The 13516-nt window shown below is 43.2% G+C and overlaps 1 protein-coding gene across 1 annotated transcript in view; it reads left to right on the plus strand.

Annotated features, from left to right (window-relative positions):
• Positions 1-13516, plus strand: part of EPHX2 (epoxide hydrolase 2) — a 574957-nt gene that overhangs the window by 12011 nt on the left and 549430 nt on the right. The window contains exon 2 of the mRNA XM_085613110.1: positions 11130-11214. Coding sequence (XP_085469236.1) covers positions 11130-11214 — 85 coding nt within the window. The remainder of the gene's footprint in view (positions 1-11129; positions 11215-13516) is intronic.

A 13516-nucleotide genomic window follows, 5' to 3' on the forward strand; every position in this document is an offset into this window, starting at 1 on the left:
AAATCTAGCACTTCCTCCCAATACGTTCCCAAAACCGTACATCCCCACATCATATTGTGGAAGTTGGCCCCCTCTAAACCACATCTCGGGCACTGAGCGGCAGCCGCATTAAAATATTGATTAATCTTAGCTGGTGTCAAGTACGCTTTATGTAGTATATAAAATTGCACCAATTGAAATCTGGCATTCCTCGTGCTCTTCCAGGCTCTCCTAACCAACTGGGCCCATGTCTTCTCGGGAATTTCCCTGCCTAAATCCGCTTCCCATTTCTCCTGCAACTCGCGCAACGGCTTTAGTGCCTCAGTCAACATGCGCCTATAAAGGCACGTAATAGCCTTAAAGGTTCCTGCAGCCATTAGTACATATTGGCACGCCATTGAGGTCAGTGGTTCCGACAATCCCGTCCTCCAGTATCGTTGCATTGCCGAGGTTAGTGCTGAATGCAGCAAATAATCCCCCCGCGGGAGATCAAATCTACCCTGCAGGGCTTAAAATGACAATAGGATTCCGTCTTCATAGAGGTCTCACAGCACTTGAACTCCCATTCAGCTAATGCCGTCCAGTCCCCGCCATGCGGGAGGGCCGTGCACATACCCAGCGGGATCTCCGGGGCATACGGGCTGGCGAATCTAGCCCGACGCTGGCTCCGATTCCAGCACAATCTCAGCGTCCGCTATTCGTTAGTAAGCGGTCCGAGGCGCATCTTCTGCTAAAGTACTATAAAGGACAAGATATAGCGTGGGACCCACCGTCCCTTGGGACCATCTGGGCCCCAGAACTCCCGAGCCACAGCTTGAGTGAGCCACTGCAGCTGTGCCGCTAAATAGTACCACTCAAAGTCCGGCACTGCCATACCCCCGTCGGCTTTGACACTTCCACTTTCATGTCGGCCACTCCAATTCCTTTAGACATGGCTCGTCTAAGGTAAGGGGCGCGAGCGAGCAGCATTAAAGTGAAAGCGCTGCATGGGCACTTAGACAAACAAGCATTTGTAATGCAAGAGGTCTCTGATTTATAAGAGTTTTGTAAATGCAAGACCTGGTGCATTGCAAATACTTGTTCCTTTCAGCAAGCAGACATCCCTTTAGGCAATAGGCAGACTCTGAGCTTCACCAGCAGAAATTGCAGACATCAGGTGATGTCGCCTCACCACCCGAGACTGGCTGTCACGCAGAAACCAGCAATGGTCATACACAAAGTCCTTAAAAGGTTGGTTTGGATTCCACTTTTATGCACATTTATTTTCATGGCAGGGGCTGTAGATCCACTGTCTCAAACCTCAGAATCGGTTTGGGATGGTTCTCTTTGAAGTGTCCATCTCGGGCTGCTCCCCTGTCACAGCCTTTGTGCAAAGTGATGCTTCTTGCAGCAGGTAGCACTAGAATGGTCTACAAGCTTTAGCGCCCACAACATGGGCACAGTGGCATGTGAGGTTTCTGCACCTGGCTGCCATCCGCCTTACTGAGCAGTAACAAGGAACAGACAAATGGGAAGGCCTGATCTAGAAACGCCCTCACTTTGAACAACAGAAACTGCAGTCTCACTCCTCACCTCTGCCATCCACCAAACGACAGCGCTCAGGAAGAATTAATCAGCAGCTTCTAGCTTCCAAAGTCTTCATAGAATTTCTAAAGTTAGCCCTGTCTCCAACCGATTCACTTTAGTGCCCGAATCTCCACCCTGCAGTGACAGGAGTGCAAGCAATGCACGTTCATTATCCGGGGAACCTGTTCTCCTTTCCCTTATTGTGTTGCGCCAAATTAGGGGGCATCTAAAATGAATCCCACTGGCTACGGGATGCAGACTCGCACAGTCCTCACACATATTACACGCACACTGTGTATGTATGTGACCTGTACACCGAATTTATGCTTAAGGTTCTGGGTTTCACATACTCTCACAACAAGATAAGAAGGTCTGATCACACTAACGATTTTAAGGATTTGCAGTGTATGGTACACTGCCACTGTTGCTTGAATATGAATGTACCTCGAAAAAACAAAGACCAGAGGCGTTTGGAAAAACAGGAGCAGTTGGTTGAAGCAAGCACTATGGCCGGGAGTGCAGCATTCAGAAAGGGGCCTGAGGACTTGCTCAAAGTACAATCGTTTTGAATGTCTTTTTATACATTTCTTGAGGCATCATAAAAACAATTCATAGATCCTGTTTCGGAAGTGTAATGTGGGCCCTGTCATGAAGCCATGACTAACTCCCACCTAATGACAGATGCAGGTGGGTCTTGACCTTACGTGGACACAAAGCGGACCAGTGGGTAATGTGTCCAGATGTCTGGCAAGGGGAGCGTGTGATAATTGTGCGTGTAGTATGTGCAGTTTCTAGATTGGCTGAGTGTTCCTAACTTTATGTGGCATCTAACTTTATGGTGTTTTGGGAACGCACGCCGCTCTGGCCATGTGTGTTTTATTGAGGATAATTTCCTAGGACCATTGTAGTGTTGCTGCCTATCAGTGGGACTAATCTGGGTTTTTCCTGTTTGTGCATTTGTCCTGCTGGTTAGGTGCCACCTCACCGGTGATCTGTCCTGCTGGTTAGGTGCTACCTCACCGGTGATCTGTCATAGGTGTCGCACGGCCTGCCTGACCACGTATTTCTCATTCTGGGTTGATCGAGAGGTCATATCGGGGGATTTGATTTTGACAACAGTGATTCAATTTCATTTTTGTAGATCCTCGTAATGTTGCGTACATCAACATCACTATTAACACCACAACCTCAGTATATGCTAAATCCAGGACTGGGACAGTAGAGCTCTGTTGACTACAAGGGCTCTTTTAGTGCATCCCTTCAGGTCAACCAACAGGTTCTGGACCTTGCGTTGTCAAGGGCAGGCTATGACCTCTTCTCAAACATTAGGTTAGTATGACACCCGGGCCAACATGAACGTCTGGGTGCAAGATTCACCAGCAGTTGGCACTCGGGGCAGGGTTAAATGCTAGATCACCATGCAGGAGATATTCCCATGAAAACGCTATATATCTACACTTGCCATCAGGCAAATTTTATGTTTACTGGTGTGAGCAGTATTTGCATGTCGACGATGGCACAAACATTTATGAAAATCTGCCAATGCTGGTATTTTTTTATCCATGCATAATTAAAGCCACCAATACAAGATGAGACTACTTTAAAAAGTGACAGTCACCAGCCGAGGCACTGAAAGTGACCTGGCTACTCTCCTGAGAAGCACCACTTGTGTCTGTCCCTGAGCCAAATACGGCCTGGCCAGCTCAGAAGCATGAAAGACACAAAAGACTGTAAAAAACTTTACAAAGTGGGCATAAAAAAAATCAATATATCCGATGTTTGCTGGAATCAATGTGATTGGTATGCTTGCCAAGAGCGAGTAGAAAAGTGTTTCAGTGTTTAGGCTTCAGGTAGTAACTGAGCAAGTATCATAATTAGTTTTACAAATTTATGCATTTTGGGGACAGCGCAAGTAGGATATGGACAGACATGCTGGAGGTGCCTGGACAGATATGCGCAGGAAGCCCCAGATGCAAAGAATTGCAGGAATCCAGGCATCGGCAACCATGAAGCTGCCAAAAGCATGACCATAGAGAAAGTCCTTGTTTTTTGAGCAAGGTGTTGAGATTGATCAAAGAGAAAGCCTAGGTTGCGGGTGACCTTGACTGGGGCAGAGGGGTTTAACCAGGTCCAGAGGCTACCATCCACTGCAGAACCACTCCTGTTGAATGTCCACCACTTTCAATAACTAGTTTGAGGAAATAGTTTTTGATGGATTGTGTGTCAGAATATTAATAAACTATTGTTTGATATAAATATTGTGACTTAAAAATCATTTATAAAAATATCACACATTTTCTATTGTGGACTCCAATAGGGCAATAGTTTTGTAAACTATATTCAAGACTCAATATTTCTGTCAAACAATATTTGAGCCACAACATTCTGGTGCCATATCCCTGAATGTGCTGCGTAAGGAAAGAATGGATATGAGAGAGATGGTGTGGGGAAACAGTGGGAACTATCAACCCTGGGTGCCAATAAGTCAGACACTTGTATTCATATTTCATTTGCTCACATTATGTGATGTAAAGTTTAGCTCCAGCATCCGTCGGTGCTGGGTCCTCAAGAACCAGGCAACTTCTCCCATGTAATCTTTTTTGTTCTAATTTCAACTAATGGTATTCACATATACACCCTTTCCGTTTTAAAACAGTTATGCACTTTACCACAATTTTCCCCCACAGGAATGCCTGATGTCTAATACCTTTTGAGCTCTATTTACTACAAGGTGGAGCACCGCTATTGACGTAGGGCACTTTCATGGTCGCTTGTGCATCTAACTTATCAGGATACTCCAAGGTCCTATATACTGCCTATTTCTGATAAAATGACAAATTTTTCACCTATGACTTTGGGCACGAAGGAGACATTAGGAAGAGAGTTCTCCTGCTGTGCCATTCAATAAACTGTTGCATAGGTTTCCCAAAGAATTTAGGGTGTGGAAATATATATTTTCTTTCTCCAAGTATGATCTGCTTCAAAACCCTGAAGCATCTGGTTAGTGGATGCCAATATGAGTCTCACACCCATAATTTGTTTGTTTGTTTTGATAGAACAGATGTGTGATTGGCATAAGAAATACTGCCACATGGAATTAGAAATCATTTCGCGTGTATTGTGTAAACGATTAACATCAGTTTCATGTTCTGAATATTGATGGGCATTTATTATTTTTGTGAACTCGCAGAGCGGTCCTTTTATCTGTAGGGTGGACAACTGCCAATGCGTGTAATTTATAAACCTTTGTACAGTACTCAGGAAAGATTTTCAGTTTATTGAAAATTGCTTTGATTTCTTTGCTCCAAAATTACCAGAGGTGTTCCACTCGAATTTTCCAATTAATGAATTCCTCCAATACAGATTCCCTATAGGATTGACCAAAGTCTCTCTCATTCAGAAGGTTCTGGTGCTTTTGCTAGGAAGTAATGCACCCACTGAGAATCTCAATAGCCCATTATTTAGATCTTGCAATTGTCTGATGCCACAATTTCATTATGTTTGCCTTCTTAGTATTTTAATGGGAGGATAAACAAATTGTACCCATTAATAACTATGGTCCTTGCGGGTTTCTTGGCATATTAATCACGGCTATTCAGTGGGACGATTATCAGGGGACCTGTGTATGCGAAGCGAGGAAGCCTTTGTTCGGCTTCAGTTTTCAAGCATGGCAAACTGTTAATTGTATTTTATCAGTTTTTACAGAAGCTCCCACAGTGCCTATTTTATTATGGTACATTTTCCTTCTGTTAGAAAGCATTGGAAAATTAACTCCTATTTTAATACATTGTTTTACTTTTCTGGATTTCACATGTGAGTCCTGGGTGATGCAATGAATGTAGTGGGCTCACTAGGACCCTGAAGACTTTTTTGTAATATTTTACTCAGTTCGTCAACATTGAGTTTTTCCAAATTATGGAAACATTCAGAAATGTTTCGGCTGCGCCAAATCTAACAAAAGATCTACAGAATCCAGCTTCTGAAAAACGGTGCAGATTTAGTATTCATAGTTATTTTAGATATCCTTGAGCTAAGTTAGTCCATGGATCCATGGGACAGAAGGTCCATGTGCCATTGTCTGCTTGAGGTGGCAGCACCACTCTGTGGGTGAGAGGGGCAGATTGTTTAGATCAGACTGGAAGCAAGCTCAGTGATGGGTTATGGGCTCAGTAGTACCTTCCTCTTGGAGGGACATTGGTGGCAGAGTATCTGCATCTCATAACTTGATGGTTGAGTAACCATCAAACTGGATGTTTTTTTTAAAGGGAGTATACTGGATCATCTCCTCAGAAGCAGGACTTACTCCATTTAGACACTCTGGCCAAGATTAAGAAGAACACGTTAATCAACACACATCAGACTCTTGTCTCACTCAGTAAACCCTCATTTTCTCAATTTGAGGATTTGGTGACGGCTAGCGACTTTTTCAGCTCACCGCCAGACTCCCGCCCTGCAAAATCCTTCAAGAACTTCACTTTCTCCATGAATGCAACTGCTCAGTCTAGGACTAGTGTCAGTAACTTGCTGACTTAATAAGCACTGACCCCTCAGACTTATAAATCGCCTACTTTTAATCACTTGTGAAGAACACTGTAGATTCAGAAATCCCAGCTGCCAATAGTCCAATCTCAAATTACTAATTCCTGAGTAAACTAATCGAAAGAGTGTTGTAGGCCCAGATTTGCTTGGTCTTCAAAAAAATCCTACTTTGAAACAACTGAACTATATTTAGATCTTTAAGAAACCAGAGGCACAGCACCGGCCCCATTTGTATCTGAAACAAGCAGAAGACCATGTAAAGAGAAAAGGAGTTGCTTCACTTCTGCTTCTCGACTTATTCACTGCATTTGACAGTCTACCACCACATTTCCGACTGAATCTCCTTTTACCTGTCTAACAGATCCAGAATCCTTTAGGTCTGCCTCCTCATTCCTCTCTGTCCCAATAATACCACCTATTTTAGCACCACCTTTGGCATACCTTAGGATTTGATCATTTCCCAACTCCTAGATATTCACCTTTATTAATCTTGGTTCATTCAAAATAGAGATCCTAACTTGTGAAGCACGGAAGAATTAGAAACCTTCACCATCATGCCCCACAAACTCTGTGCGCTAGCAGAAATATTCACATAAGTGCAAAACATTGGAGTGATCATGGTATTCAGCATAACCTAACATTGAACTAAGTCACTAGAAGTGCCTACTTCATCATGTTAGCTCTCTGGCAAGTCTAGATCATCTACGCTTTCCCCAGAAACTTTTAGCAACAGCTCCTTTGTCATATTTCTTCTCGACTAAACAAACATTCTACCCACAGGCCCCACTCTTACTACTGTGATGAAGGCAGATAATCCAAAATGTGATAGATGAACAACTTCTACATCTATGTATATGGAATTGCATTTTACTTGTTCTCAAAGTCCTTTCCTGTTTACCAATAAAAGGCTCTTCACTTTCCAGCTCTTTGCATCATCCACTAGGCCAACTATGGCAAGGGTCCACCTTCCCTCAAGTAAAGTTGCAAAAATATTCACAGATATTCCCCATCCCCTATAGGGTGGCACCTCAGCTGATCTCCTCTGTACCAAAATAAATGCATCAGTGCATCCACCTTCTCCATGTTTGTTTGGAACACTCTCCTAGCAAAGACAAGAAACATGGAAGACCCCCAAGTAAGCTAGTGAAGACTTGGCTCTTCCCAAGCTAATGACGAAGAGTACCACAGCAGTAGATAGAATCCCTTACAGTCAGTTGGAATAGGTGGATGACATAGGCTCAAGCAACCAGAAACGGAACCAGCCTGGCCAAGGATGGTAGGCACAAGTAAATGCACAGCTATCCCCGATTGTCCTTCACTGCACTCTGTTCATAATTGCAGCTATATCTTCACAGGGACACAATAGGGGCAGTCTATGCAACACACCTATCGTAGGACACGATGCATTTATATAACTTTCTTGTTCCACACAGTAGTGCCTTTATAAGCCTAAGCATTTTATCTATCACTATACTTGATTCAACATGTGCGAGGGCACAGAACCAAAACCACTCTGTGAGCATCCCTCTGGTCATCATGCCCGACATCAAAACACTTCAGACACCGGCTACACCAGTAACCCGCTCTCTTTGATCCAAGCATGCCCACATAGTAGCAAGCTATCCAGTGTCAAATACGCTTATGTCTCTCATCAGGAGTAGGAAGCACTATAGAAATGCAACTACAACACATCTTCTGGCAAGAGGGCACTAAAGATAAGAAGATAAAGCTAAAAAGTGGATGGAAGAAGCCCCTCTCTTTTAACAGGAGATCATGATTAGCAAGTCACCAGTAATTCATGTCCTCAGACACAATGAAACTTTGCATAAAGATACACTTAGTTTTGAGCACAATACTGTTGGTGCCCTACTTGGTGTGTAGAGTCTTGCATACTACTGGAATACCGAGTTCTAAATAATGTGGTACGAAATATTGTGGCCTGATTATCGGCAACCAAAAATCAGGAAGTATACTAAAGTAAAAAAGAAGGTACATAACATATTTATCACAGAGGGCTGCTGGAAGTCTGGTAATCATAAACAACTCTGTTGTAATAAGTGAAATACAAGCAGCGGAGGCATGCAATGGATAGGACCCGATTACGATGTCAGGCGGGCCGCCACTGACAGGCCATCGGTGAAGGACTGCCCAACATCCAGGGTGTCGGTCCGAATTCCAGATTACAATACAGACAGTCAGAGTGATTTGGGCAGGGGGCCAGACCGCCACCTCCAACAGCCTCAATATCCAGTTGGGGCAGCAGGTGGAGCATAATCCTTACAATGGAGGCGGTGCCTGGGGAGGCACCGCCAGATGAATTATGGTTGTCAGTTTCCAACAGCCTTTTCGTGGCTTTCCCACGGCCATGAAAAGGCTGTCGAAAAGGGACTTTGAGGGCCCCCAGCAGCATCCCCACCCTTCGTGGGTCATATGTGCCCATCTAAACATCCATTCACCATGTGCTAGGCACACACGGTGCATGAATGTTTTCAAAATGCTTTTTACTATAGTGGCTTGTGCAGCAGCCCTTTTCCTGGGTAACTGCATAAGACGCAATAGTAAAAAGCATTTTACGGCTTCCTGCACAGCGGTAGTATCACAATTGGGCTGTTGGGACCACTGACTCCTTGTCTGATGATCCAGTGCCGAAATGATGTTGAGACATCGTAACAAGGCCCATAGTGTCAGTAAAAACGTGAATGAAATTCGAGCAGACACACATAGTTTTGTTTACATGTTTACTACTTGAATGTACTTTGGAAATATATTGATAGACATTTGGGGCTAGATGTCAAAAAACCCTGCTATTCCCAAATTAGAGGTTTGTGACCACAAAATGGCTTTTTGGCATTCACGCAACCCATTTTTCAAACCAGTAAAGGCTTACCAAATGACCAAATGACTTTAGACACAATAAAACTGTGCCTAAATATATACTTTTGAGCACAATACTGTTGGCCCCCTACTTGGTTTGTAGGGTCTTGTGTACCACTGGAATACCAAGATATACATATCTTGGCACAAAACTATTGTGCCCTAAATATTGACAACCAAAATATTATGAAAGTGAGTATAAATGAGAAAATATGGATTTCCCACAATTAAAACTTATATTTTCAAAGTGCATAGATGTCAAGCTAAGAATAGTGGATCTATACTTACCTATGTGCACTTGTCTTCAGGATATTTTGGTTCTCAATGCTTGGATCACCATATTTTGGTGCCACAATATTTTTATACTCCATAATCGAGTGTCTGAGTCTTGAGGATCCAGCTAATAGATCCCTTACAATTCATTTTTGTCATATGTGTCAGTTTCTCAGTCATTGATAGTAATAGTTGCAAAAAGAAACTGGGAGAGTAATACTGATGAGAAGATGGGAAATGAAACCCTCACTAATGCAGCTGCAAATTAGGAACATTTAGAGAGTCACAAAACAGGTCTCTTCTAGTTTTATAAAAGTAGGTTTCTGAACAATCTTCCTGAAAACATTTAGACTCTGTTTTATCAATGTGATGTCATTAGTAATTATATTAAATATGTAGTTTCTGGTGTTATAAATAGTATTCTCAATTAAGTCTTGTAATGGCATCCGCAACACATTAGGGTACAATTTGGTGGAAGTGTGCTGGTCAAAGCAGCACAGTTTGAAGAATGTGTGGGTATTTTTGTGGAAATTACTAGGTCTCAAATGGCTCAAATTGAAGACTGGGATAATGGTTGAGGGTGAGAGATGAGTCTTGTGGCAAGGATTGTGGCCTTCTAGTATTGACTTCTGCTCCATGCACGTCAGTGAGTTTGACATCATAGAGGCATCTTCTTTTATATGTGCCTCTCCAAATGTCTCTTACAGACAGACTGTGCAGAAGATGTCAGTTTGTCTGCTAAGAGGAGCTCGCTAGTAGGCCTCAACCTCTCCTTGCTGGAGGTCCCAAACAGTTCAAATTTGGACTTCAGTGTGCTTCGAGATGAGCCCTGATGTATCGCAAGTAACCCTGGGCGTAGTTCGCGAAGTAGCGCTAGGCGTAGCTACGCAAAGTGCACTTTGCACTACGCGAGCTACGCGTAGCACTTCGCGAACTGCGTAGTACCCTGTTCGCACTGTGCAAGATGCCGTTTTCAATGATTACACAGTGCGGACAAGCAGCCGGCACTGTGCAATCATTGAAAACGGCATCTTGCACAGTGCGAGCTGTAGTTTTCTGCCGCTCGAGTAGATTTTTACTCGAGCGGCAGCTATCTCAACGCGGCCTGGTAGTTTCTCATCGCGAGCGGACGCAAGCATACACGACCACTTGCAATGAGAAACCTGACCTCCCCACGTTGAGAATCTCGCCAGGAGGTTTATTTTCCACGCTCGCGATCGGCAACTTGATGTTGCTGATCGCGAACGAGGAAAAAGTCTTGCCGGCATGTCATTTTGCTTGCTCGCGGTCGCCAACTTGACGTTGAGGACCGCGAGCAAGCAAAAAATGACCGCTGCACTACGCTACGCGTGTTTGCACTGTGCTAAGTGTAATTCGCGTAAAGCGAAGTAGTGCAAACTTCGCAAACTACGCGAGCGTAGCGTAGTGCTTTGCCCAGGCTTAATCGCAAGTTTCTTTTGCTTCGTTCCGCCTACGTTGACATTACAGAACATGCACTGTGCTGCGCTGCCACACGAGGGAGCCATACAGGTTAGATCAACCATAGTTTATAAAATTTGGCGTTTATGTGTGCTGTAAAATGCTGACCAATTTGCTATGTAGGCAAACATTTTTAACTATCTACCTTTTAGGATTTTTCGATATAGTGTTGCTTTTTTCCAGGAAAAGATTTTATTTAAGAGCAATCTGGTTTTCTTTCACAGCTAGGCATGGCTGTATTTTTGTCAGGTTAATGTGATCATAAAGATTACCAGCAGTGGACTGGAATTTTACTAGCGTTAATGTATAGCATGCCTCCCTAAGAGTTACTGCTGCAAGACTGCCTGCCCCTTATAGAAACATGGTCAATTTGAGAATTACGTTAATAATGTATGCTATTTTTGTATTTGTTTTTCTAGAAAATTTATTGGGGATCTCTATACCAAAGGTGGCCCAGATAGTCCTATTGCAAGATCTGAAAAAGGACAAATCGCACTTTCAGAGGTACTGTAAGAAAAAGATCATTTTGATGGGCCAAAAATGGAGGGGAACAATGTGAAAAGCTACCTTTTAGCTCCTTGTAACCATTTAAACACCTGCCAGATATTGTGCAAAATTGACTCTATCATATAATCATCTAATTCCAATCAGATATCTTTACTTCAGTTAAAAAAACATGACTACAAAATCATCAAATATTGAATATAATTGTCTAATTTTGGGATGCATTGTATAAATCCTATACTTGCACATAGGCTGTTACATCATGTAAGGTAGTGCATATCTTCAGGGACTCAAATAATTTTATCTATGGTGAGCTTGAAAATTAACTTGCTATCTGTGGCATTGACTTTAATTGTAAGTTTACCCTCACTTGTGTTGCTACAGGTGCAATATAAGATGGGTGAGATAATGTAGTTACAATGATGCTTGTGTCAACATGCATTGTTCGTCGTCGCACCCATTGGCTGTAGGAGGTCTCCACAGCATACCTGAATACACCTTATGGTGCCATAAAACACCAGAGAGGCCCTATCAACCACCGGGCATGCAGTTGATGCTTTTAGTAATCTTTCCAAAATCAGTTATTCAGGCCAGATCTCAAAGTCCAAAGTCCTTTGCTCAGCACGTTATAGTCCCAAGGATCATCAATGGACAAAAAGTTGTGCCAGCATCCGTCATCTGGAAAGAATAGCGGTAACTCCTCCCTATTCTACTACTCTTTTTATATTAAATTTCGGGATAACATGAAACATTTTTGGGCGAGAAAGGAGGTGATTGGTCAGGAGAAATCGTCCGATTCTGTATAGTCCAGGTTCACAGGGATTTTGCTGATGAGTTCTCCGGCTATGACAAATTCTGAATGTTGCAATGTTTCTAAAACATTCATTGTTCATTTATAACAGTTCTGGTCTTCTGGGGTCTTTGGCAGGTCACCAATAACCTATCCTTGACAGGAACGGCGTGTACAGAGGTCGTTAGGGAATTCACGGTACCATCCGATTCTGCGCACTAGCCTTCGCGCATCACGAGATGGAGACCACTTCTGAATCCGTACTCTGCCGCCATCTTTTGTTAGGCCAAGATGTCAATTTAAGCGAAACAGACACAAAAGAATAATTAATACCAAGAAATGATGCTGCTAATGTTATACCCTCACTAATCCCTTTACGTATTAGTATTTTCCTAGCATATAGCGACATTTAAAGCAGTATATTCACCTTTACGGTCCTCTAGAAAGGTGCAAACATCACAAAGCAACATAAAGCATGCAATATCTAACTATCATATGTACTACTGTTAATATGCGTACGTATTTTAATTATTTGAGTTATTTTGCCATGCAATAGCAAGTTCCCACGTGTAATTTGTGTATGCAGGTTGGTTATTTTTAATATATCACAGTACACAATCCTCCTCAGGGTGAAGTCACAAGCAAATTCCAAATTAACCTGTGTTCAGCCCTGTGGTAGCCCGGCACAGAGCATTCAGGGCTAGCTTCGAGGCAATGTGTTAAGTATTTGTGTGAAACTCCAAACAGTAACACAGTGAAAACACACCATAAAAGCATCACACACCGGTTCAGAGAAACAGAGCAAAATTTAATAAAGAAAACAAGACCAAAACAACAAAAATACAATCCGTAGAACCGAGGCTATGAATTTTTAAAGATTTAAGTGTAAAATAGCGCCAAAAAGTACATAGCGGCAACTGCGACTGTCTGGTCGTGTGGGACCGGGAGACATTCACAAGTTCACATTGACGACGATGGAGCTTGGATTGGTTTCAGGGACCAGTTTAGTCCAGCTAAGAGTTCCTTCTCAGTCCAATGCCGAGAGTCCTGTTCGCGGTGGAGTAGACTACGAGGAGCACGGAAGCCTTGCAGATGGTCGTCGATGCAGCCGAAAGAGCAGGCAGGGCATTGCAGTCGGTCATCGCTGTAGCGCGAAGAACCTGTTGGCTTCGTGGACTGTCAGGCTGGTTCTTCTGTGTTTCTTCACGTGAGTGGTCAATGCTGTACTGCGAAGGGTTGGGTTGACGGAACTTTGTGTTGCTGGGCTGTGCGAGTAAGAAGGAATTTCAGCTTCTCTGAGAGCACACCAAGGGTCCATGACCTGAGGGGCACCACTTGGGGCTGGTGCAGGTGCAGGTGATTGGGAGCCTGTTATATCCCTGTGGCTCAGAGCTGGAGGCCAGACGACAACAGGATCCCTCACCAGTTTAGAAAAATAGAGCAAAATGTAATACATAAAACAAGACCTAAGTGGCAAAAATCCAATCAGTAAAAACGGAGTTATAAATTTTG

The sequence above is a fragment of the Triturus cristatus genome, chromosome 6, assembly GCF_964204655.1.
Source record: "Triturus cristatus chromosome 6, aTriCri1.1, whole genome shotgun sequence".
Lineage (NCBI taxonomy): Eukaryota > Metazoa > Chordata > Amphibia > Caudata > Salamandridae > Triturus > Triturus cristatus.